Source organism: Euprymna scolopes, chromosome 6 (genome assembly GCF_053919585.1).
Source record: "Euprymna scolopes isolate OS-2025 chromosome 6, ASM5391958v1, whole genome shotgun sequence".
NCBI lineage: Eukaryota > Metazoa > Mollusca > Cephalopoda > Sepiida > Sepiolidae > Euprymna > Euprymna scolopes.
In genome coordinates, this window is record NC_136487.1 from 116,006,220 (window position 1) to 116,030,605 (window position 24,386).

The 24,386-nt window shown below is 32.0% G+C and overlaps 1 protein-coding gene across 1 annotated transcript; it reads left to right on the forward strand.

Annotated features, from left to right (window-relative positions):
- The first annotated feature begins 2,390 nt into the window (after positions 1 to 2,390).
- Positions 2,391 to 19,522, forward strand: LOC145277903 (methyltransferase HEMK2-like). The gene is made up of 2 exons (XM_080129902.1): positions 2,391 to 3,149; positions 19,391 to 19,522. Exon 1 carries the CDS (start codon positions 2,470 to 2,472, stop codon positions 3,139 to 3,141), a length of 672 nt encoding a protein of 223 aa, XP_079986028.1. The 5' UTR covers positions 2,391 to 2,469; the 3' UTR covers positions 3,142 to 3,149; positions 19,391 to 19,522.
- The last annotated feature ends 4,864 nt before the right edge of the window (positions 19,523 to 24,386 follow it).

Here is a 24,386-nt window from a genome sequence, read left to right on the forward strand (position 1 = left end):
TATATATATATATATATATATATATATATATATATATATATATATATATATTATATATATAGAGAGAGAGAGATTATGACCACAAAAGTACATTCAACAATAAAAAAACACGGTATGAAAATAACACTAGCGAATAAATACTAGGAACTCAAGGAAAGCGGACATTCGCCGGTAGTCGAATGGAAAATAATAAGACAAGCTACCACGTGTAGGGACCTAGACGACCCATGTAGATTATGCCTTCATGAAAAATTTGCTATCCTGTACTTTAAAGAACCCCAACATCTATTAAACTGTAAAAGAGAAATAGCAAACAACTGTGTTCACAAGATAAAATTTACTCTAGGATAACGATACAAAATAGTTTTAAAACTAACAAAAACAATAGAAAATAAACAAATAAATTAAATAAACATGAATATACATAAACGATCACACATATATGTATCTATATATATATATATGTATATATATGTGCATATATGTATGTACACATATATATATTTATATATAAACTAACATAAAAAAAACCAAAAAAACACTAACATAGATTTAAAACAGATCAAGAAACTAAATATCCACGCTAAATAGAGCACACACAAAGGAACAGGTCAACCAGAGGTTAAATAGGCCTTTGTCCGATAAGTGCATGCTCATTGGCTGACAAGAAGGGCGCGGTGGATACTAGAAAGCTGATTGGCTAACTAAAATCTCAATAGAAGATGCGCATATAAAAACAACAAACAACCACAGAATTCGCGCATAAGCCTGAAGAGTCCTAGAGTGGATGAAACGCGGAATATTCAGTGTAGCTTAATCACCATATACATTTTATAACTTACTAATTAGCTCTACCTACGTATTGAGCAGTTTTGAAGTAAATACTTAAAGTTTACGCATAAATCTATACTTTCGTATATTAATTTTATGTGAGTAAATTAAGTAGTTATATATATATAGATATATATACACGAGGGACATGCAATAAGTAATGCACCTGACCCATTTCCCATAGTAGTAGAGCAACGAAACTTGGCACAGTTATTAGTTTTTCTCTACATAGGAACCACCCAGAGTTATATGCATTTCTCCTATTGTTTGATACAGCTCTGGAGACCGTTTTTATAGAACACTCCAGGTTGGTCTTCCAACCACGACGTGACTTCAGAAATCAAGGCTGCATCATCTGGGAAATGCTTTCCTTTCAAAAACAACTTCATGGCTGGGAAGAGGTGAAAGTCAGAGGGTGTAAGGTCAGGAGAGTAGGGAGGATGGGGAAGGATTTCATAACCACACGCCTGTGCTTCTGATCTGGTGACATGTCAGTTGTGGACCGGAGCATTGTCCTGCAGGGGGAGGGTACATTTGCTGATCTTGCCCCGCCTCTTGATTTTGATAGCTTCCCTTAATTTCCTCAAAAGTGAGGCATAATAGGCTCCTGTAATTGTGGTACCCTTTGCCAGGAAATCTGTCATCATTACTCCGTCCTGGTCCCAGAAGACTGAGCATGACCTTGCCAGCAGAGGGCTGCACCCTTGCCTTCTTTGGAGGTGGTGAGTCCAAGTGCTTCCACTGCATTGACTGGGCTTTGGTCTCTAGATCATAGTGATGGACCCAGGTTTCATCCTGTGTAATCAGTCTTTTGAAAAACTTTGACTCATCTTCTTAGCACATCTCCAAATTCATCCTCAAGCACTCAACGCGTTCTCGCTTCTGGAATGATGTGAGAAACTTGGGAATCCATCTGGCAGACACCTTATGCATATGCAAATGGCAACCTTTATGCTTCTATTGTCTAAGAAGGTGTTAAGAACGGCTTTCGGAATAGACACCCCCAACCTCCCCATGTTAAGAACGGCTTTCGGAATAGACACCCCCAAGCTCATCAGCATACTCAAAAACCTAGAAAAGTTGACATGTCGAATGTGAACGGTGAGTTGGATGTAAAACGGAACGAAATTTAAATTTCCATTACATTTTTAAAACAACCGTAAAACAAAGTATTCTCCGCAAGTTTTACCATATAAACTTTTATATAAAACGTTTATTTGCTTACCTGCCTCTTATAGCGGTAAAGTCAGACACAATGTCAATTTATAATCAGAAATCTAACTCATTAAAAAAAAAAAAAAAAAAAAGATAAAAGGACTCTGGCAACTGGCTAGATAGATGAAAAATTGTATTCTATGATAATAGCGCATCCAGCTATCGATCATAAAGCAACCCCTCCCTCCAAAAGAGGAGGTGATGTCTGGGAGAATTTCCGCCTGAAATCAACCAGAACTGATATAACGCTTTAATCCTAACTCGGACGGCAGGTAGAAAACGTTCCGAAACTTATCATTCTAATTCTAAGTTAAAACCGAGATTTATTCGCATATTGAAGGGAAGTAACTCTACGGAAATCTGCACGCACGAACACCGATTTAAAAATTACAAAATTAGATCACTTAGTTTTGTAGTTCTACGATGTTTGCATCGCCAACTTTGTCACATCTGACCTCAGTGGATTACGCGAAAGTATACGAACCAGCTGAAGATTCGTTTTTATTGTTAGACGCCATTGAGAAAGATTACAAACTCTTGGATAATCTCCGCCCGCTCATCTGCCTGGAGATTGGATGCGGCTCCGGCGTCGCACTTGTTTTTCTTGCTCAACTTGTGGGTCGGCATGGAGCCCTTTTCTTGGCCACGGACATAAACCCTTCGGCCGTATGGACTACCTTGAAAACCGCGGCTCAAAACGATGTTTATATAGAAACCGTGCAGACAGACTTAATATCTGGACTTCTACCGAGGTTGTCTAAGAAGGTCGACGTTTTATTATTTAATCCTCCGTATGTTGTAACCCCGAGCGAAGAGATACGGTTTTCTGAAGACGACCCTTTGCCTGTATCGTGGGCCGGGGGTAAACGGGGCCGCGAAGTTATGGACAGACTTTTTCCCCAAGTGAACGATATTCTTTCAGAAACCGGTGTTTTTTATTTGGTTGTCATACAAGAAAATGATCCGGAAGAGATCGCCAAACTTATGGGCCAGTTTGGATTTGATGTTCACTGTGTGTTAACTCGGAGGTCTGGTATGGAACTGCTTTCCGTACTTAGATTTACAAGAAAATGTACTAAGGCGTCTCTAGTTTAATTTTAAATGTATGTATATGTTAATCCAGAGTGCCTCCTCGCTGTTCATGCAAAAACACTATTTTAATAATGTTTATTTAAAAAAAAATATAGTACTTGATTTCACTGAATTAAAAAGTACACTAACAAGTTGCATTGTTGAATTTGAGTTTTTGTGCTGAATATGGACGGTGCTATATATATATATATATATATATATATATATATATATATATATATATATATATATAATTTGCTGACGTACACGACACGAGTGAGGCCCCAGTCCCCCACATAGCGAAATACGGTAAAATCCATTGAAAGCGGTCGGTGGTTATGAGAAAATAAAGCTGTGTACGCATTATAAATGTTTCTTTTCTGTGTCTTACGTTATACATTAGTACATTAGGGGTCATTTTGAGTTAAAAGTTTATTTACGCGTCGGCTCCGATGTTGTACGCAAGGGAGCTTTCATTAACCTGAAAAGAAAGGAAAAAAATTTGGCGTGTGTGTGTGTGTTTTTTGTTTTTATTATTATTTTGGCTTGAATTTTGCGCTTTTTGGATTATTTTATTTATTTATTTTTTCTTGGTGCCTATTTTTTTGACCGGAGATTATAGTTATAGGTAATTATTAATAGGAAAATTGGTGCAAGTCCAGATTAGAACTTGTGGCGATAAACAAAAATAAAAGAAAACCCGTGCAGACTGCAGTGCAGTTGATCCGCGCTATTTTTTTAAAAAATAGTATTTAAGTAGGTCCCGCAGACGAGCCTCGTTCTGACATTCGGAAAATTTAGGTTAACAACCGGTGAAGCTACCGAAAAATAACCCTTTTGAATGGAGATGGAGACAAACAATATTTTAAAACTTGATTTCTTAATTTTACTTAAAAACAAAATGTAAACATGGTGCGAATGCAGAGAGTGATCCGCCGCGCCGCACTGTTTTTTAAATCGTATTTCCACATTTAATTAAAATTTTATGATGTTTTTTTTTTTTTTTTTTTAAGGTTAAATTGTAAGGTTAAAGTACAGAATAGGTGCTTTTTGAATAATAACGTTATTATTTCAGCACGGATCACTCTCTGCATGAATACCGCACACATATATATAATAGGTACGGGCAATTTAATGGCTACTTCCGCAGGTGTGTCAGAATTTTTGACACCCCTAACACGAAACTGCGAATAAAATATAAAAAACTCGTAATTTCTCTTTTAAAAGTAGGTTGTTTATTTTCTTTATGGATTACTTCCAAAATAAACTTTTAAAGTTGTTTTAAAAGTAATAGAAATATTTATTTATTTTTTTAAAACAGTAATGAAATTAATTGAATTTTACGAGCTTAGTATTTTTCAAATTTTAAACTTTAAAAATCTATCAAAATTTTTTCTATTGATTCTATGTTTACAATATTTTTAGGGTCAATGTGAAATTTTATGCTCTTTCCAATAAACCAAATATAATATTTTAAACAAAGTTTTTTTTTTTTAATTCACCCCCCCCCCCATTTTCAAGTGTCTATTAAAAAGTAAATAATTAATTTACTCACCAAAGTTTTATATATCACAAATTGAAGATAAAAGATCAATAAATAATATATTCAAATTTAAAACAAAAAGTAGTGTTTTTTAGAAATTAACCTGTAAAGTCCGAAGTTTAAAACCTTTTTTTTTTTTAAACACGTTTGTTTTTTCTTTTTTTTTTTTTCTTTTTTTTAATGAAACCTTGGTCCTTGCTCCTTTAATTGAAAAAATAATTAGGGCTTGAATTACATTTTTCGAGTAATTATAAGCTTGGAAAGACAAGGGGTCGAATTAATTCACGCCTCCCATTTTGAAATGTCTATTAAAAAGTAAATAATTAATTTACTCATCAAAGTGTTATATATCACAAATTAAAGATAAAAGAACAATAAATAATATATTCAAATTTAAAACAAAATAGTAGTGTTTTTTAGAAATTTACCTGTAAAGTCCGAAGTTTAAAACCTTTTTTAAAAAAAAACTTTTTTTTTTTTTTTTTAATGAAACCTTGGTTCTTGCTCCTTTAATTGAAAAAAAAATTAGGGCTTGAATTACATTTTTCGAGGAGTTATAAGCTTGGAAAGACGGGGTGGAATTATTCAATATTTTTCACAAAATTTCTGGCACACCTACCGTTTTTAACGCCGGTTAACATAATTTTTTAAATTTTCGATTACTTTTTTTATTGTATTTGAAAGATTATAGTTTAAAGTTAATTTCTCAAAGAAAAAAAAGTGTGTGAAATAAAAAAAAAATACATGGAATAATTTTATCTCAAATCTGAAAAACCCTAGATTTCACGTAAAAATTCATTGACAAAAATCGCGTTTACATTTTTCTGGCAAAGAAAATATAAGTTTTCTGGAATTATTTCCAAGTTAAGTTAAAGTCTTAAGATAATGAATTATTACAATAAATGTGCTTAACTTTTGCTAAAAAAGTAATAATTATCTAAAAATGTATCACTGGTTGGACCGATACTTGTTTATCGTATCCAAAAAAAATTCTGGCGGCAAAATTCAAATATGTATGAAAGGACAAATTAGACATAAGTCTTTATTTAACATTATTCTGGCATACCGAGCGACTTTTTTTTTTTTTTCTTAGTCGCAGAAAATGCAGAAAAGTTAATTAAATTCATTAATATACTACTGACAATTTATTCTTAAAAAAAAAAAAAGTTAGCACCATTATTTATTAATATTAAAACAGAATTACAATTGGTTAAGAAAACAATTTATAATTATTGAAAAAATGACACATTAAAAAAATACAGACTTACGTTAAAATTTATCATAATGTTTACGTTTAAAGTTCATAAACACAAACAGGCGGGTAGTTGAAAATAGGAAGAGGGTGAGCAAAACAGACTAATTTTCTTTTCAACTCTGCGCATCCGTACTTACCGACATGGAACGTTCGTATAATTTTTGCCATTTTTTATTAAATTATTTTTCTATGTTCCTGTTTTTCGATTTAATTTTTTTTTACTTTATTTTCCAAGATTATATGAACATTATTTTACGTTGATAATTATACGTTCTTGCGTGCAATGGAAATGTTAGAATCTTACATATAAAGATTACGTTAAAAAGCGTAAAAAAAGTAGAAATATTTTTGACAATTATAATTTTTTGTGTGAAAATATTAAACAATGCTTAATTCAATAATAATATTGATAGTTCAGAAATTAATTTTTCTACGAGTTATATCGATTTCATTAATACAGAATTCAGGATTTTTTTCGTAATGGTCCTGTAAAAATTATTTTATTTTTATTTTATTGTTACAAATTACGATGCTTTATTTATATAAAAAAAGCAAAAATAAATTCTTGCGTTTTTTATTTACTACTGAAAACCATAACTTTAGTAAAGGTATTTTTGTTTAAACAAAATAATACATTTCCACTAAGATTTAAATAAAAAATAATTAGTTCATTATATTCCGCGATCATTATTTGATAAATACTGCAAATTTCATTAAAATTGGTTAATTTCCAGATTTTTGGTGATTTTTTTTTTTTTAAGTAAACGGAGGGGTCAAAATGAATACCGATGCTCAAAATGTTTGAACATTTTGAGCATCGGTATTCATTTTGCCCGTACCTATATATAAACAAAATATTTTAGAAAATAATTTCTTAATTTTAAATAAAAATTGATTGTAAAGAATTTTTAAAAAATAATTAATGTAAAAATATTGCAGTGTTTACATAGCTGGTTCTTTGGGATAATAGGGGCGCCTGAAACCTCTCTTGCAAAACGAAAAAGCTTTAATGTTTTTACTATTTTAAAGCGTTTTTTTTTTTTCTTTTTAAGTTTGGAACACAAGTAGTGGCTAGTTAACTTAGAACAATAGGGACTGCCAAAATTCACCACAGAATTACCTCACCCTATATGTATGTAACTTTATTATAAATTAATATTATCAGTATAACTTTTGTACCATTTAAAAGAAGGGCAAAATAAACCAGTAATAAATTATTTTTAAATTTAAATTTTTTTTTTATCGAACGAAAATAATGAAATTGCGAGACGAAAATCGTGTTGACATAATTGGCGCTTTAAAATAACGTTCCCATGTAGTAGACATTCTGAACATGAAAACATACCCGTATTTAATAAATCTAGCAAAAATCAACTAATGGTCAGATTTTCGTGAAATTTTCGATACTTATCCATTTTAGAATGAAATTACGTATAAAATGCAGTTTTCGTAAAATATACGAGGGAAAATATTTTTTTTAGTGCGTGTCCCCCCCCCCCCACTCCCCATATTTATTTTTTCGAAATTCGAACAAAATATATTCAAATCTATCGAAATTTCTATTTATTATAAAATATAAGAATTCAAATAAGTAAAAAATATTTATTTTTTTAAAATTTAAATACACATATTGAACAAAAATTTATCTTGAAGTTGCAATTAAAAAATTAATATAAACTTGATATTATTATGTTTTGTTTTTAAATAGCATTTTATCGAATTAATATATGCTATAATCTGTTGAATTGCCAAGAAAAAGAAACTTTGTAAACATTAATTAATTTTTAAAAGATTAAAACGATTAAAATTCCATTATTTCAAAATGTTCTGTTACAACATAGATTTTTAATTGTGTTTACATTTTTTTTTTTAAATATTAAGTTTTAATATAAATATGACTCTTGTCAGCTATTTTATCGCCAGATTAAAACCAATTTGAAAATATTATTGCACAAATATTAAGCATTTAGTAGCCCCCCCACCCCATTTTGTTTGTGTTGCGGGCCAGGATATAGATATCCTAACTGGCTACAAAAGAAAATAATGAAACGAATGGAAAGAAGGAAACAAAACTCAATTGTTGGATAAAATAAACATGTCGTTTATTTTCTGTTGAAAATAAAGGGTTTAGGTGGAACAAGTGTTCATTCAGTCGTTGATGACTATGCGCATGGAAAAGAAAGGAATGAAGTAGAGGAACGAGAAATGGCAGTCCCGCATGTAGAAAGGGAAAGAGAGAGTGTTGGCCTCAGCAAAGCCGCGCGTGCATGATAGCAGTCGTCCACGTGGAAAAGTCTTCAAGCCGAGAGCTGTGGACGCGAACTTGTGTGGTTGACAAACCAAGGCAAAAGGAAAGAAAGAGGAAGTTGAATGATTGTTGTTGACTTTTATACCGGGGTCAGTGTTCTGACTGCGCATGTCTAGATTTCCTTTCAGGGGAAGTGACATTTCCCATGTGCGCATATGTGTGCGTACATGTGTGTACGTTAGCGTGTGTGTATGCACATGAATGTGAGCGTATATACGTGAACGTGAATATATGTATGTGTCTGTGCATATGTGCGTGCATACATGTGGGGGTGTGTATGAGGATGTGTATATGTGTGTGTGCGTATGTGCGTGCATACATGTGGGTGTGTGTATGAGGATGTGTATATGTGTGCGTGCGTACATGTGGGGGGTGTATGAGGATGTGTATATGTGTGCGTGCGTATATGTGTGCGTACATGTGGGGGGTGTATGAGGATGTGTATATGTGTGTGTGTGTATGTGCGTGCGTACATGTGGGTGTGTATATGTGAGAAAATAAAAACATGTTCGAACATTTGTCTCGTTTTACCGAACAAAATATGGGACTCCGTAGGTACCCAAATGAACATTCAGTAAAACCGTATTTCATATTTAATATACAAATGTTTATGATATTATTAATCGTTAAACTGTGTAAATCTTAAAACCTAACAAAATTATAAAGATTAATTATTAATTGCAGTTTGAAGAAGATAAACAAAGGTTTTAAAAATCATTAAGTCGCTTCTGCTTTTCCATAGTTAACACAAATTTGACGTCACGGAAACATGCGATCAATTTTTCACAATCAGTCTCTCGTGGCCCGGATGACAAGATCAAAGTGTAGTATCTGTTCCGGCAGATACTGCAAGCAAAGACCATATGTGGGGACAACCCCACATATAAGATCTTGGTCAATGTAGGGGCAACCCTTCATACCAATTGTCACTATCCAGCTCCCATTTCCCTTCCATCGGGAGCTAGTCCCCTTTTCCCTCACCCCTCCCTCTCTCTCCACATTAAAAAACGGCCTTGTGCCTAATTTGCTCAGTGGGGAAGCACCCTATAGAACAACAAGGGCACATGCGCATGACGGAAATTCTTCAGGGTTTAAATGTATTGTAATGCTTTTATTGGGGTCGAAAAACGTTTTTCAGCCGCCACATTACTTCCTATTTACTTGCCTCCCCACGAGGGTAGAGTTAGACACAAGGTCAGTTTTTAATGCATTTACTACTAAAAACGAAATGGTGAAATATAAAAGCAAGATAAGCTAAAAGTAAAAAAAAAAAAAAAATTTAATTCCATGAATTAAAGAAAAATTCAAAGAAATTTTGGTACTTGTACAGTTTAATCAAGACATTCAAAAATGAAAATATCGAAAAAAGGTTATATTGTACGTATCTGCTTTGGACTGAAGATCTCCGAAAAAAAAAACTTCACTTAATTTGATTGAGTAGTTTTTTTTTTGTTTTTTTTTACAGCAGAAAACCACGTTTTTTATGAGAGCACGTTGAAGTCAGCCATTATGAAATTTATGGAGCACGTCACGGGGAGATAACTCTAGTTAAAGCGCCGACACTCCTTCCCCATCTTTAATAATAGCTTTTCTTCCTAAAAATCGAACCTTCTGCTCGGTATCATAACAAATTGTTTTATTGCTGTAAAAAAAAAAAAAAAATTACTTGATGAAATTAAGTGAGATTTTTTTTCGGAGAACTTCATTCCATAACGGATACGTACAATTTAAACTTTTTTCGATATTTTCATTTTTTAATGTCTTGATTAAACTGTACAAGTACCAAAAATTTAATTTAATTTGATCGAGTAGTTTTTATTTTACAGCAGAAAAAACGTTTTTATGAGAGCGCGTTGAAGTCAGCCATTATGAAATTTGTTGAACACGCCATGGGGAGATAACTACAGTTAAAGCGCTGACACTCCCTCCCCATCTTTATTACTAGCTTTTCTTCCTAAAAATTAGGTACGGGCAAAATGAATGCCGATGCTCAGAATGTATAAACATTTTGACCCCTCCCTTTACTTAAAAAATCACCAAAAAATCAGGAAATTAACCAATTTTAATGAAATTTGCAGTATTTATCAAATAATGATTGCGGAATATAATGAACTAATTATTTTTATTCAAGTCTTAGTGGAAATGTATTATTTTGTTTAAACAAAAAATACCTTTACTAAAGTTATGGTTTTCAGTAGTAAATAAAAAACGCAAGAATTTATTTTTGCTTTTTTTATATAAATAAAGCATCATAATTTGTAACAATAAAAATAAAATAATTTTTACAGGAACATTACGAAAAAAAGCCCCTAGATCCCAAATCCGTATTAATGAATTCTATATAACTTGAAGAAAAATGAATTTCTCGAACTACCGATATTACTATTGAATTAAGCATTGCTTATTTAATATTTTCACACAAAAAAATTATAATAGCAAAAAATATTTCTACTTTTTTTTTTTAAATTACAGATTTCGCATAATTTTTATATGCAAGATTTTAATAATTTCCTTGCTTGCAAGAATGTGAAACTTTCGCCGTAACATATTTTTTATATAATATTGAACAATAATTAAAAAAAAAAATTAATTTAAAAACAGGAACATAGAAAAATAATTAAATTAAAAAATGCAAAAATTAATACAAACATTCAGAAAAGAAATGTACGAATGCACGTCTGGGGAAAAAAAAGAACTTTGTTCCTTTTAGTTACATGACGTCATTTTCACAGTCTTTTAACTGCCTGAAATTTTGGGTCTTTGTAATTTTTGTGTTTACAAAATTTTAGTTTGTTGTGTTTTGTGATCGCCAGAATCACTCGGTTTTTGGTCTAATTAATTTATGTTTTGTACAAACAAGGTGTTTTATTTTTATTTAATTCAATATCTTAGGACTTTACTAATTATCTTTGAAATAGACCCAGAAAACTAATATGTATCTTTTAAAGGATTTTTACAATGAATTTATTTAACTTCAAAATTTAGCTGAATTGGGTTATTCGCTGTGAAAACATTTTCATAACTTTTTTTTTTCATGTGTACAAAATTTTTTTTCCTTTTGGAAATTAAGTTTAGTCTTTAATCTTTCAAATACAATCCAAAAGTAGTTGGAAATCTACAAAAAAATTTTGATAAATCGGCTTTATAAACTATGTCCCCCATTTTTGTCCGCCCATTGTTGCCCGTACTTACTAAAAATCGAACCTTTTGCTCGGTATCATAACAAATTGTTTTTTCGCTGTAAAATAAAAACTACTTGATGAAATTAAGTGAAATTTTTTTTTTTGGAGAACTTCATTCCATAACAAATACATACAATGTAACCTTTTTTTCAATATTTTCATTTTTTAATGTCTTGATTAAACTGTACAAGTGCCAAAAAGTCAAACATTTATTACTATAAACATAACGAACAAGTGAAAATAAAAGCAAGATGAGTCAACGCAAAAAGGAAAACAGATTTTTTTTAAACAGCAAAGTTCAAATGTTTGTTTGCATAAAGCAGTTCAATAAATTTTTTTTTTTTAATAAAGAAATATTTTTGTAAATAATGCAATTCGGAAAGATTAATTTACTTACTTTCTATATCCATCATTCAAAGGGTCAATAATGATAGAAACACCAGTATCACATTTCACCTAACCTAACTGTTCAGATTTTTCAGAACGAGGTTCGTCTACTGGAACTACATATCTCAGCTGCACCTGTTAGGCGAAAGTACAGAATAGGTACACACAACATCCTCCCGTCCCCATGTTAAGAATGGTTTCCTAAATAATAACGTTATCTCAGCATGGATCAATAAGTGCAGGAGTACCTTTTATTTTCTTTAATAAAAAAAACAAAACTACTCGACAAGAACATGACTGTTTTTGTTTTAATAATTATTTTTTATTCAAAAATAAACATTTCGATAAATATAGTGCTACGCTACAACAGAACACTAGGTGTATCAGAAAGCGTCCATTAAAAATGATGATCAGAACTTTAATAATTCAACTTACTATTTTTCGAAGCTTATAACTACTTGTAATTCAAACCCTAATTTTTTTTTCAATTAAAGGAGCAAAGACTAAATTTTTAAAAATTAACAGGTTCAGTAGCAAATTATGCAATATTTGTTTTTTTAAAGCGGTTTTCTTTAAAAAAAATATAAAGAAAATCAACATATTTTGACTTGCTTCGATAAGTATATGTATATATAAATGCCAAAAAGTTACTTACCTATAAAAAAAAAATACTATTAAATGGGTAGTTCCATTCTTCATTGTTAAGAATTTATAGGGGTGGATGGATAATGTCGGAAAGACATTTTTTTTTTTTCAGAACATAGAATTTTCAAATTTTTGTTTTATTTTTTCATTGCCGAACAATTTAAAATTAAAAGAAAAAGTTGTCTAAAACAAAATTTTTGAAGAGTACGTTAGGATAGTACTTTTTTGTAGTTTTTACTGCATTTTAATTGATCCTAAACAAAGTTTTCACGAGCAGTTTACAAAAACATAAGCACTGAACATTTTTATGTTTTTCATTCTTTTTTTTTGGGGGGGGGGAAGATTCAATTATAGAACTTGTGTGGTATAACAGGTGCTTTTGCAGTTTAATTAAACATTTTCCCTTAAGTAACACATCTACATTTACCGATTAGAATGCTATTTAACATTTTTACGAGATTTTACTTTTTTCTGTTTACATTTACCCCTAGAAAGTGCAAAAATGTATTTTTTTTAAATTTTGTTTTAGACAACTTCTTTTAAATTTAAATTGTCCACCAATTTTTTTTAATTCTCATAATTTTCAACATGCTCTAAAAATTCAAAATTATGTAGTATTTTCCCACTTTTCATGTTATAAGCCTCTCCATACATTGCCTCATCGACATCTCGATATGTATTTCAGAGTTTATCGCCGTAAGTGCTAATCTGGACTTGCACCAATTTTCCTGCTAATAATTACCTATAACTATAATCTGCAGCCAAAAAAACACAATATAACAAAATAATCAAAAAAGCATAAATTCAAGCCAAAAATACCCCCAAAAAACAAAGCCACACATGCCAAAATTCTTTCCTTTCTTTTCAAATTAATGAAAGCTCCCTAGAACGCACTGTGTACAACATCGGTGCTGATACATATTTCGCTATGGGGGCCTCACTTGTGTATGTCCACATTTTTAATAGGATTTTCGGTGATTCAGAAGCAGAGAATATGTCACACATTAGACAATGATATAATCTTGATAATGCTTAAAAATAAAAAATTACACATACATTTTGGTCAAACATTACATTTTTGTATGATTAATGACACTTATTATCTGTGATTTTGTTTCATTTTCGATTTTTGAGAAATTGATACATTAGGTTCGGCCAAAACGGAAGGGGGGAGTAAGTATTTTTTGACGGGATCTCTTTAAAAATCTACCGAAAATCAAGTAATTATCCAATCAATACAAAAGTTTCACCGATTTTTAAGTGAAGAATGAACTTTATAACTGTGTACTTCTTTTTTTTTTTTTTTCCTAATCGATATTTATATATATATATATATATTTGCGTACAACTCCTGCTTCTTTATTTGTGGTTACAAATGTGCTTAAAATAATCAGCCGAAACTGAACAAAATATGTTGTATTGTGAGAAGGGTGGAGATTGTAAATAAAACAAACAAAAAAAACCAACTGCGCACATATCAGATTTTAAGGTTGAAAATCCGAATTTTGAATGTGTTTATTGTTTTCATCTTTTGTGTTTTGAAGTGTGAAATTTGTTGAATATGTTAATAATTATTATCTTTTAGATTAGCAAAGAAGAAAAAAATTATATATTCATTATTTTTACGAAAAACACTGTTTTTAAATCTGTGAAAAATAAATAAATTTTCTTTTAGTGAATCCAATACTGCTAAAATACCATTGAATAGGAAATGCTTTGAAGAATCGATACCAAACAGAAAAAAAAAACGATAACTAACTGCGCATTTTGTTAAGAATCAAAAATTACACATACATTTTGGTTAAGAATACGATAATTTGTTGCGGCAATTTGTTGTTACGTGATATCGTCTCACCTATGGAAGACCATGAGGCCTACAAACAGTTGTTATCTCCCCTTTTTCTTTTTGCTGTGACTTGCGCTTGACTTAGTTGAAAGTGTGGGGACTTGCATCTATCACACTCTCTCGTCCAGAAACACTTGGTCCTGATGGCAAGACAAGGTCAAGATGACCAAGCATGATACTAGATGCTGGAGTTGTCTTCAACACATACGGCTCCTAGCATTCCCAAAATGGTCACCCATCTAGTACTGGTCAGCTTCATCATTGCTTAACTTCAGTGTTTATGTAGGCACCAAATATATATATACAATAGAACTCTAGGATACGGTGGCCCTAAGATATGTTTTTTTCAGGCTATGCTGTGGAATATGATGTATTTCCGACCCCTGGTTACGGTATTTGCCTCGTCTTATGATGTTATTTATAATGTTATTTGATTATATACATGTGTAATATATACTGTACTGTATTTTGTTACTAATTTTTAATGCTATATATATATATATATATATATATATATATATATATATATATAGCTTATAGTAATTTACAGGACTAAATAAATTTATTTTGTCTTGTAAAGGCTACCATAGTTTCTTCAAAACTATCATTAAATTTTTTTTTTAATTTCGCCACGCAAAATCTATACAGTGAGATAAAAGATGGAATTATTTGAAATTCAGGTACTTGTGCATATTTTTTTAGCAAATCATCCTAGATCTTATTTAGTCAAAAAAATAATTAATTGGTTCAAAAACCTTTTAAAAAATTCGAGTATTTTATCCATTGAGACAAAAACGGTGGTGAATGGTGTTTTTTTTTTTGTTTTTTTTTTTTTCAAAAATTTTTAATTCTATTAAAAATAGTAGAAAAAGTTTTCTATTATTCTGCTTTTCATATGATAAAATTCAGGTTTTTATCTTTCTCGGAAAAAAAAAAAAGTTTCTCAAGAATAATGAATTTTAATAGATTTTAATTTGTTTAAAAAAAAAACAACTTGATTTTTCTGCCACAAAAAATGTCAAAGTTGACAAGCTATCTAAGTTGACAGAAGATTCATTTTTTTTTTTTTTTTTTTGCATTTGGTAAAAGTTATTTTTTGTAAATTATTTTTGTTTTGTTTTTTGCTCAAATCTTTGTTGGCACCATTGCCCAACTTTTTAATTTGCTTGAGTATTTGAATTGAGAGCCGCTATCTGTTAAATATAAGGGAAGGGGTAGTAAACGCAATAGGTATTCTTTCATCTTAGGTGATTGGAAAGTCATTCCCTGTTATTAACTGCTTGTAATTTGTTACTGAAATATAATTATTATATAAAAAAAAAAATGAATATAATAAAATCCATTACAATATCTATCAAGCCAAAAAAGATATTTCCTTTATTGGTCCCCTGATTTATCGGAGAGGGACCTATGTTTTCAGTGGTGTGCGTCCATCCGTGCGTCCGTTAGTCTGGGCGATTGCCGGATAACCGTCGATTAGGTTTTCCTGAAATTTTGCCACAAATTGTATTTCATAAAATAGATGTGTACAATAAATTTTTTTTTTTTTTTGCAAAAATTCCTATTGTGTCCCCAGGTGCTCAAAAGAGGTCAAAAATGCCCCAAAATGGCTAAAAATTACACGTTTTGTCCCATAACTTTTGATCCATCCATTAGATTTTTCTGAAACTTGGCCAAAATGTGGAGCCCATTTAATATAAATCCAGTATGGGTTACTTTGGCAAAATTCTGGTTTGTGTCTCCGGGGATTTTAGTTCTAAAATCGACTCTTTTTGTGGCACTTTTTTCATATTTCTCAACAAAAACTTGATATGTCTGTTTTGTAGTGTTTTTTCATGGTGGTCAACTCAAATATACATGTGTAAAGGCCTGAAACTGCACCATTATCCATCTACATTGGGATTCGACATACCCAGGAGCTGAAAAGAGGTAAAAAATACCCCAAAATGGCCAACAATGACACTTTTTGCCTCATTGTTTGATCCATCCATTAGATTTTCCTGAAACTTGACAAAAATGTGGAGGCCATTGTTTTTAATATAAATTCAGTATGGGTGACCCTGGCAAAATTCTGGCTCACATCCCTCTGGGACTTTTAGGGCTAAAAAAATATGCTTTTTTAAAGCCCTTTTTTCATATTACTTAAAAACTTCATATTTATGTCTATATAGTGGTTTTCCATTGTGCTGAATTCAAATATACATATCTTAAGGCATGAAACTGCATCGTTTGTCCATTTTCACTGCTAATGTGGCGTTCTCAGGAGCTCAAAATTGAAAAAAAAATGTTGTCTCATCCATTAAATTTTTCTGAAACATTGGCAAAAATGTGAAGGCAATGTTGGCCCTTCACACTTCCCACATTCATTGTTTCTTCAATATTTTTTGTGGCGTCATTTGACATGCAGCACCAGAGGGGGACCACGCATGCGTGGATTGTTTGAATTTGATATCAAATTCATTATTTTCAATATTGATCACTCAAGAGCAATTATAGTGCTGATAAAGCTTCAACCAGAACATGCTCCCATACTTACAAAGCTGTTTAAGTGTTGTCTTTAGGAGAATTGCTTCCCAACACCCTGGAAAACCTCATCAGTATGCCCTGTATTTAAAAATTCTACTGATCGATCATCTTCCTCTCGGTACAGACCAATCAGTCTCTTGTACATCATGAGTAATTTGTTGGAATCTGTGTTAAATGGAGAAGTAGTTAACCACCTCAGCAAAAATAATCTTCTTAGTGACATGCAATACGATTTCCATTCTGCTAGATCTACAGCAGATATGCTGATGGTTATATTTTATAGAATTAGGGAATCTCTTGATGAAGGCTTCCTTTCTAGGACAATTGCTCTTGATATATCAAAGGCCTTTGATAGGGTATGGCATAAAGGTCTATTTCCTAAGATATCTAGCTATACCACAGCTGGATATGTTTACTCAATTATGAAATCATCTCTGTCAGATAGATTCATAAGAGTAGTAGTTGATGGCCAGAAATCAAAAGCTCATGGTATTAATGTTGAAGTCCCTACGGTGTCCATCCTGGGCCCAACTCTCTTTCTGATCTACATCAATGATCTTCTAAATAACATCCTAAGATCATTTGTTGACATTTATGCTGACAACACTATCATATATGGTAACACATTAAAGGCAGTAAAGACAAAGTTCTCTCTGACTCATTCTCCTCTGATCTTGAGCATATGCTACAATGGGGAAAATGGTGGCTGGTTACTTTTAATGCTTCTAAAACCAAGCTCCCATCTTTACATCATCACCGCTCTGATTCTCATCTGGCATCAATTGAAATGAATGGCTCTTGTCTTAGGGAGGCTGCATATTTTGACAAGTTTCTGGGCTTGACTTTTACTCCTGATCTGAAATGGAACACATAAATCAAATCCATTGTCAAGGCCACTGGAAAAATGGTGGGGTCCTTCTACCGCTCCAGAAGATATCTCACTACTAATACAATTCTCTACCTATATAAAAGCCAGGTACGGCCAATGATGGAATACTGTTGCCGCATCTGGGCAGGATAAGCTGCTAGAAGCAGCTTATCCTGCCATGACAGAGTTTAAAATAGACTTTGTAGCTTAGTGGGGGATGCCTTTTTCTCTTCCCTGCAACCGCTTTCTCACAGAGGAGATGTTGTGAGATGTTATTTTCATCGCAAGTGCTCATCTGAGCTTCAATCTATGTCAAACTCTCACAAAAAACACTCGTTTAGCCAAAACCACTATCAATAATGTCCCACACTCTTTATCTGTGCCTAAACCTAAATGTAGATCCCATGAACAAAGCTTCTTTCTTAGAACTGCACGCCTGTGGAACCATATTCCGATTTCCTGCTTTCCAGCTGATTACAATTTGATTGTCTTCATGTCCAACGAAAACAAGTTCTTGATGACCCACCCCTCAAGTAAACCAATTTACAAAATTTCCACTACTTATGTTTACTCATTAACCCTTATCCTCGAGTGGCCTCCGGTCCTTGATAAATGGTAACTCCTTTGTAAAAAAAAAAAAATATCCTTTGTGAAATCAGTTCATGTAGTTTCAAGGGTGATTGAGAAGCTGGTGTCAAATACTGGTGTCAAATACTGGTGTCGATGAATTTTAAATAAAACCCCATACTATACACTTTTTAAATTGCATTTTCACTCCATACAAGGCATAGTGCTACTTTGATGTAGGGGGCTACTATCTGAGACATAATTTATTGGGGTACTATGTAGGGAGTTGAGCAGCAAGATGTCTGTTTACATTACACTTGAACTTCTGCATGTTAGTACAGTCAGGGAAACAGAAACCTGGAAGGGAATTCCAAAGTCTAGCAGTTCTAGGGAAGAAACTATTAGAATATTGGGTTTATTAGGGGTATTTACGTCGAGGGGGTACAAGGGTTTGTAGTTCGTTGGAGCACCTACCATTAAAGTACTTTTAAAACAGGCAGAGTATTGCAACATTTTGTCAATGGGACAGTGGCTGAAGCCTAGCTGATAGTATGGGACCTTTCAGGTGGATGACTCTCCTTTGAACTCTGTTTAAGAGGGAGAGACTAGTAGCAGATGCACCAGCCCAACAGCACTCCATACATGGGGCAATGGTGGCCTTGTAAAGGTACAAGATACTCTCAGGCGTAAGTAACTTTCTAGCATGGTAGAGGGAGCCCACCTTCTTTGTAGCAGCCCTGGTAATGCACAATGTATCTGTTTGAACTCTTGCTCCTTGTGAACTTTCTTATCATATTCATTTCTTGTAATAATTATATTTAAATAACAAATTAAAAGCAGTAGGGAATAACTTTCCAATTGCCCTGTGTATATAAACTAAGAAAATTATGTCTTTCAACTCTGACTTGCACAAAGAAAAAAAATTGAATTCTAAGGAATTCAATTAATAATAAAAAAAATTACTGAATTGTTTCCCACAAAATTTGATAACTACTTTTGGCACAAGTGCACTTGAATACTACAGAAGTTTTTTTTTTTTAAATTTTGGAAGTGTTATACGGGGTGGAACGATAAAATTGTTGCCCTAGAAAAGATGACATGATTATTTGATGAAAACCATTTTTCCTTTTTTTTTTTTTGTTGCAGACCATCTACTAGTTGGCCAGTTGTATACAAATTCAAAGAGCAACAGGAGCCTTCTATCATGTCTGAATGTGACAATGTTCAACAAGCGAGATCGGTGATGCGCCGCCGTACAACTCATGCTCTTTACTGATCCAAGTTACGGCAACAGGACTATTACCAACACACTCAAAATGCATCGCTGGATTACCACAAATAACAGAGACGTGTCAAGGGTAATGAAAACAAAGTTTCCGATCATGGTTATGGTCTTTGGTGTGGTTTCAAGTGAGTGCCACATCATGCCACCTCACAGCTTCGAAGTCAACACCAAAGTGTGCCTGGATGTGCTGAAGAGTGTGGTGATCCCCTGGTGCAATCAGGTGGCTGCTGGCAGACACTGGGTGTGGCAGCAGGACTTGGCACCGGCCCACAAGTCCAAAGAGACCCAGGTTGGCTTCAGAAGGAGTGCTACGACTTTGCACCCTTCTTTCACTGTCCCCCTCCTCTCCCGATTTAGATCTGCTGGACTACTTCATTTGGTCATATGTCGAGAACATCACCAACATGACCTCCCACAATACCAAAGCCAGCCTGATCGCCACCATCCACCGAGTATTCGCCATGCTCTTGCTGAGCTCCTGCCGATACTTGTGGAAAAGGCATGCTCCTGGTTCCAGACCTGTATTGATATGGTGATTAAGGCTGAAGCTCTACTGCATAATCAAGTTACCTGAATTAATTTTTTCAATAAAAGTTTTAAAATAAAGCTGTAGTGTTGTTTTCTTTGAAACAACAACTTTATCGTTTTACCCTGTACTAGCGAAAGGGAAGATAATTTAGAATGTTTGTTTTCTAATCAAACTTTTCTGATAATTCAAAACAAGTTCAATAAAGTAAGGAAACATCACAACCGAAAACATTAAATAACGACGTATTAATTGAATTTACTTGAAATTATTAAAAATTTATCCACAATATTAAAAAAAAAAATTACATTTCAAATGTACAAATAAAACATAACATTCTATATTTCAAAATAATTATTTTCAAAATATTTTTTTTATAATGCCTAAATAAAATGTAACATTCTATATTTCAAAATAATTATTTTTAAAATAAATATTTTTTTATAATGCCTAAATAAAATATGACATTCAGTTTAGAATATTATGAAACGGAATGTATTTTTTATAACTTTTTGGTCCCCTGACAAAAGGAGGGTGGACCTGTAAAGTAACAGAACGGATTTTCCAGGAAAACTCCAATGCCCCCTATAGGGGGGTCTTTTAGGTTAAAATGGCTAAAATTGACACTTTTGTACTTATTAAAAAAATCGATGCCTTGGATTTTTATAAAACTTTCTGAAAAGTTGTAAGTAATTTTTATATAATTTTGTTTGTCTATACTTCGCGATAACTCTTAGGTAGGCCCCAGGGGCTCTTTTAAAGCTAATAAAAACACTCCATTTTTGGGACTATTTTACCATATTTGTCCAAAATTTTCTATGTATGTCTATTTAATAGCAGTTTTGTATGGTGCTGAACTCAAATTTAACTATGTTAAGGGCCTTGAAGAGTTTTGGGTGTAAATGGGGGAGGGCAAATGATGGACTTAGTCATTTCTTTTTTTGCATGATGCAGAACTCAAATTTACATATGTTAAGGCTTAAAACTGCACCGTTTGTTCATTTTCACCAGAATTTGACATCCTTTGAGGATTTTGAGGTTAAATGGGGGGGGGGCAAATGCTGAACTTGGTAATTTTTTTTTATGCCTCGTGCGCTCACAGAGAACCATGCATGCTTCACTTGTTCTCTTTTTTTTTTTTAAATAGAAATTTCTTTCATAAAATAAAATAACATAAGAATTGTAAGAGTCATTTTAGAATATTTTACATTAATTTTGTATCGTCATCCCTTGCCACGAGTATAAGTCTTCAAAAACTGAGAAATCTGGTGAATTAAAGTGCACTTCTGCCTAGTTTTCTTTTTCATCTAAGTATTTTGAAAAAAATTGCTTTCTATTTAATATACTAGCAGGCCATCCGGTGTTGCCCTGTTGTAAAACATGCTTAAATATATTTTAATTTATGCAGATTTTTTATTAATTATTATAGCGCCAATTCTCTATTGATTATTATATTGTACCCAATATATTGTAGTTGTTGCCTAATGTGGCCCGGTTATAAAATATGCTTAAATATATTTTAATTCATGCACATCTTATATTTATTATTATAGGGCTTATACTCTATTGATTATTATTAGGGCGGTGACAACAGAATAATCTTTTCATTATTTTTACTCTTGAATTAATATCTTATATGTTTTTATATGGACGGATGTGGTTCTCGCTTGATTAACTGCGTCAGATATATACTCGAGAGTCAAAAGAATAAAAAGAATATGTTTTTGTCACAGCCCTAATTATTATATTGTACCCAATATACAGTAGTGGTGGCCCGATTATAAAATACGCTTGAATAATATTTTAATTTATGCAGATTTTATTATTATTATCATTATTATTATTATTATTATTATTATTATTATCATAGAGCAATATTCTATTGATTATTATATTGTATCCAATATATAGTAGTGATTTAAAAAAATAAAAAATAAATATGACTTGGGTACCATCAGCTAGAATCGAAACCAAAACATGTAGCTCTCCAGCCTGATTCATTAATGTTTGACTTAAGTCCATACACATATGAAGACTTAAAAAAATAATGTTCTTAAAGATATAAATGTATAATTGCACATGCATAAAAGTAACATGTTTGGTAAACTAAGGCGAGAAAGTTCCAATTTTTTTCAATTTTGACCCCATAACAGCTATTTTTACTGGCTGAAAACCAAATCGAATTTGTTCCACATACTATACTGTAAAACAAATACTGACAGAATAGTTTTGTTTTCTCACACAGACATACAAGGTTTTATATATATATATATATATATATATATATATATATATATATATATATATATATATATATATACACACACAGTAGAACCCCAGGATATGGTATTAATTAATTCTGGGGTTGGTGAAATTGCCGTATGGCAGGACCTAAGCAAAATTTTATACAGTACATATTAAAAATTAGTAACAAAATACAGTACAGTATATAATCAAATAACATTATAAATAATACCATAAGGCGGGGCAAATACTGTAACCAGGAGTCCGAAAAACATTGTATTCCACATCGTAACATGAAAAAATGTATCCTGAGGCCACCGTATCCAAGGATTCTACTCTATGTATGTATATATATATATATATGCTAGCAGGGAGACTCGATATTGCCCGTGAATTATTGAGGATCAATGAATGTTTCACCCTCCCATGTTTTATTGTCATCGAAATTGGTAAAATCACCAATTTTCAATCCTCCCCACAGTTACTTAGTCCACAATACATTGTAATCTACATTGCACTGTAGAAAACCTGTTTTTTTATAAAATTATTTTTATATAAGGTCTTGAATTAAAATTGACAATGCAAATATCAAGTACCATGCTTCAATTGTGCTCTAAATAGAACATTTATTTCGATTGCTCCCCTGTCATATCAAAGAAACTACTGTTGATTTTATATGCCAGACCTTTCTGCTTGTGTGGTAATAAAAATTCTCAAATGCACTTGTGATGTTAGGCTGTATAAGGTGTTAACTTTACTCAAAATTACCTGTTCCTTCTTTCATCAAACTTTTCGATTATCGATACTTATCAAAGTGATTCCAATACAAAACCTATCCAAGAACACCGCAAGGCACATAAAGTATATTTGTGTGAAATTTCATAAAAATCGGCCCAGCCAGTTAGGAGTCCATAGGAAACGAACTCACACACACAATGTATATATATAGAGAGAGGTGTTGTTTATTTGTTTTTGTTAGTGATACTTTTGGAATGAATTCAATTATTTATACGAAAGTGTATTTTTACCTAAATGCGAGTTGGGAATAATTTTCCCTTTGACCAATTTGCTACCCCCAAATGGGGAGCAGTATATATATTATTTTTAAAATATAATTATATTTTAAAAACAATATATAGAAAGTAGATGGATGTGAAAGAAATCGTACATGGTATGTTCCGCTGTCTCCTCATCTCGGCAGCATTTTTGACAGATGGTCTCCACTGTCCGGTTGATTTTTTAATGTTCAGATTATCCTAAAAACTGAAGTAACGTGTATATATTTCCACAATTGTATTAAAAAAATACACATGGAGGGTATCTATAGTTTTTACTGATAGTTTAAAATCAATAAATATTTATCATTAGCGACAGAAAATTAGGTTTTAAAGAAAAGCAAATAAACAAACATTTAATAGAATTGTATTCGGAATAGAAAATTAGGCACAAATTTTTCCAATTCTGATGGTGATTAATCATTCCAACACTACATTGAATGCATATATGTAAAATCCAACATTGTTGCATTTTATTTATTTATTCTTTGTAATTAAAATTGTTATTTTTGTTTTTAGGGTATCAAGGTCTGATTGTAAATCATTGTAATTGAAATTGTTATTTTTGTTTTTAGGGTATCAAGGTCTGATTGTAAATCATTGTAATTGAAATTGTTATTTTTGTTTTTAGGGTATCAAGGTCTGATTGTAAATCATTGTAATTGAAATTGTTATTTTTGTTTTTAGGGTATCAAGGTCTGATTGTAAATCATTGTAATTGAAATTGTTATTTTTGTTTTTAGGGTATCAAGGTCTGATTGTAAATCATTGTAATTGAAATTGTTATTTTTGTTTTTAGGGTATCAAGGTCTGATTGTAAATCATTGTAATTGAAATTGTTATTTTTGTTTTTAGGGTATCAAGGTCTGATTGTAAATCATTGTAATTGAAATTGTTATTTTTGTTTTTAGGGTATCAAGGTCTGATTGTAAATCATTGTAATTGAAATTGTTATTTTTGTTTTTAGGGTATTAAGGTCTGATTGTAAATCATTTGAAATTGTTATTTTTGTTTTTAGGGTATCAAGGTCTG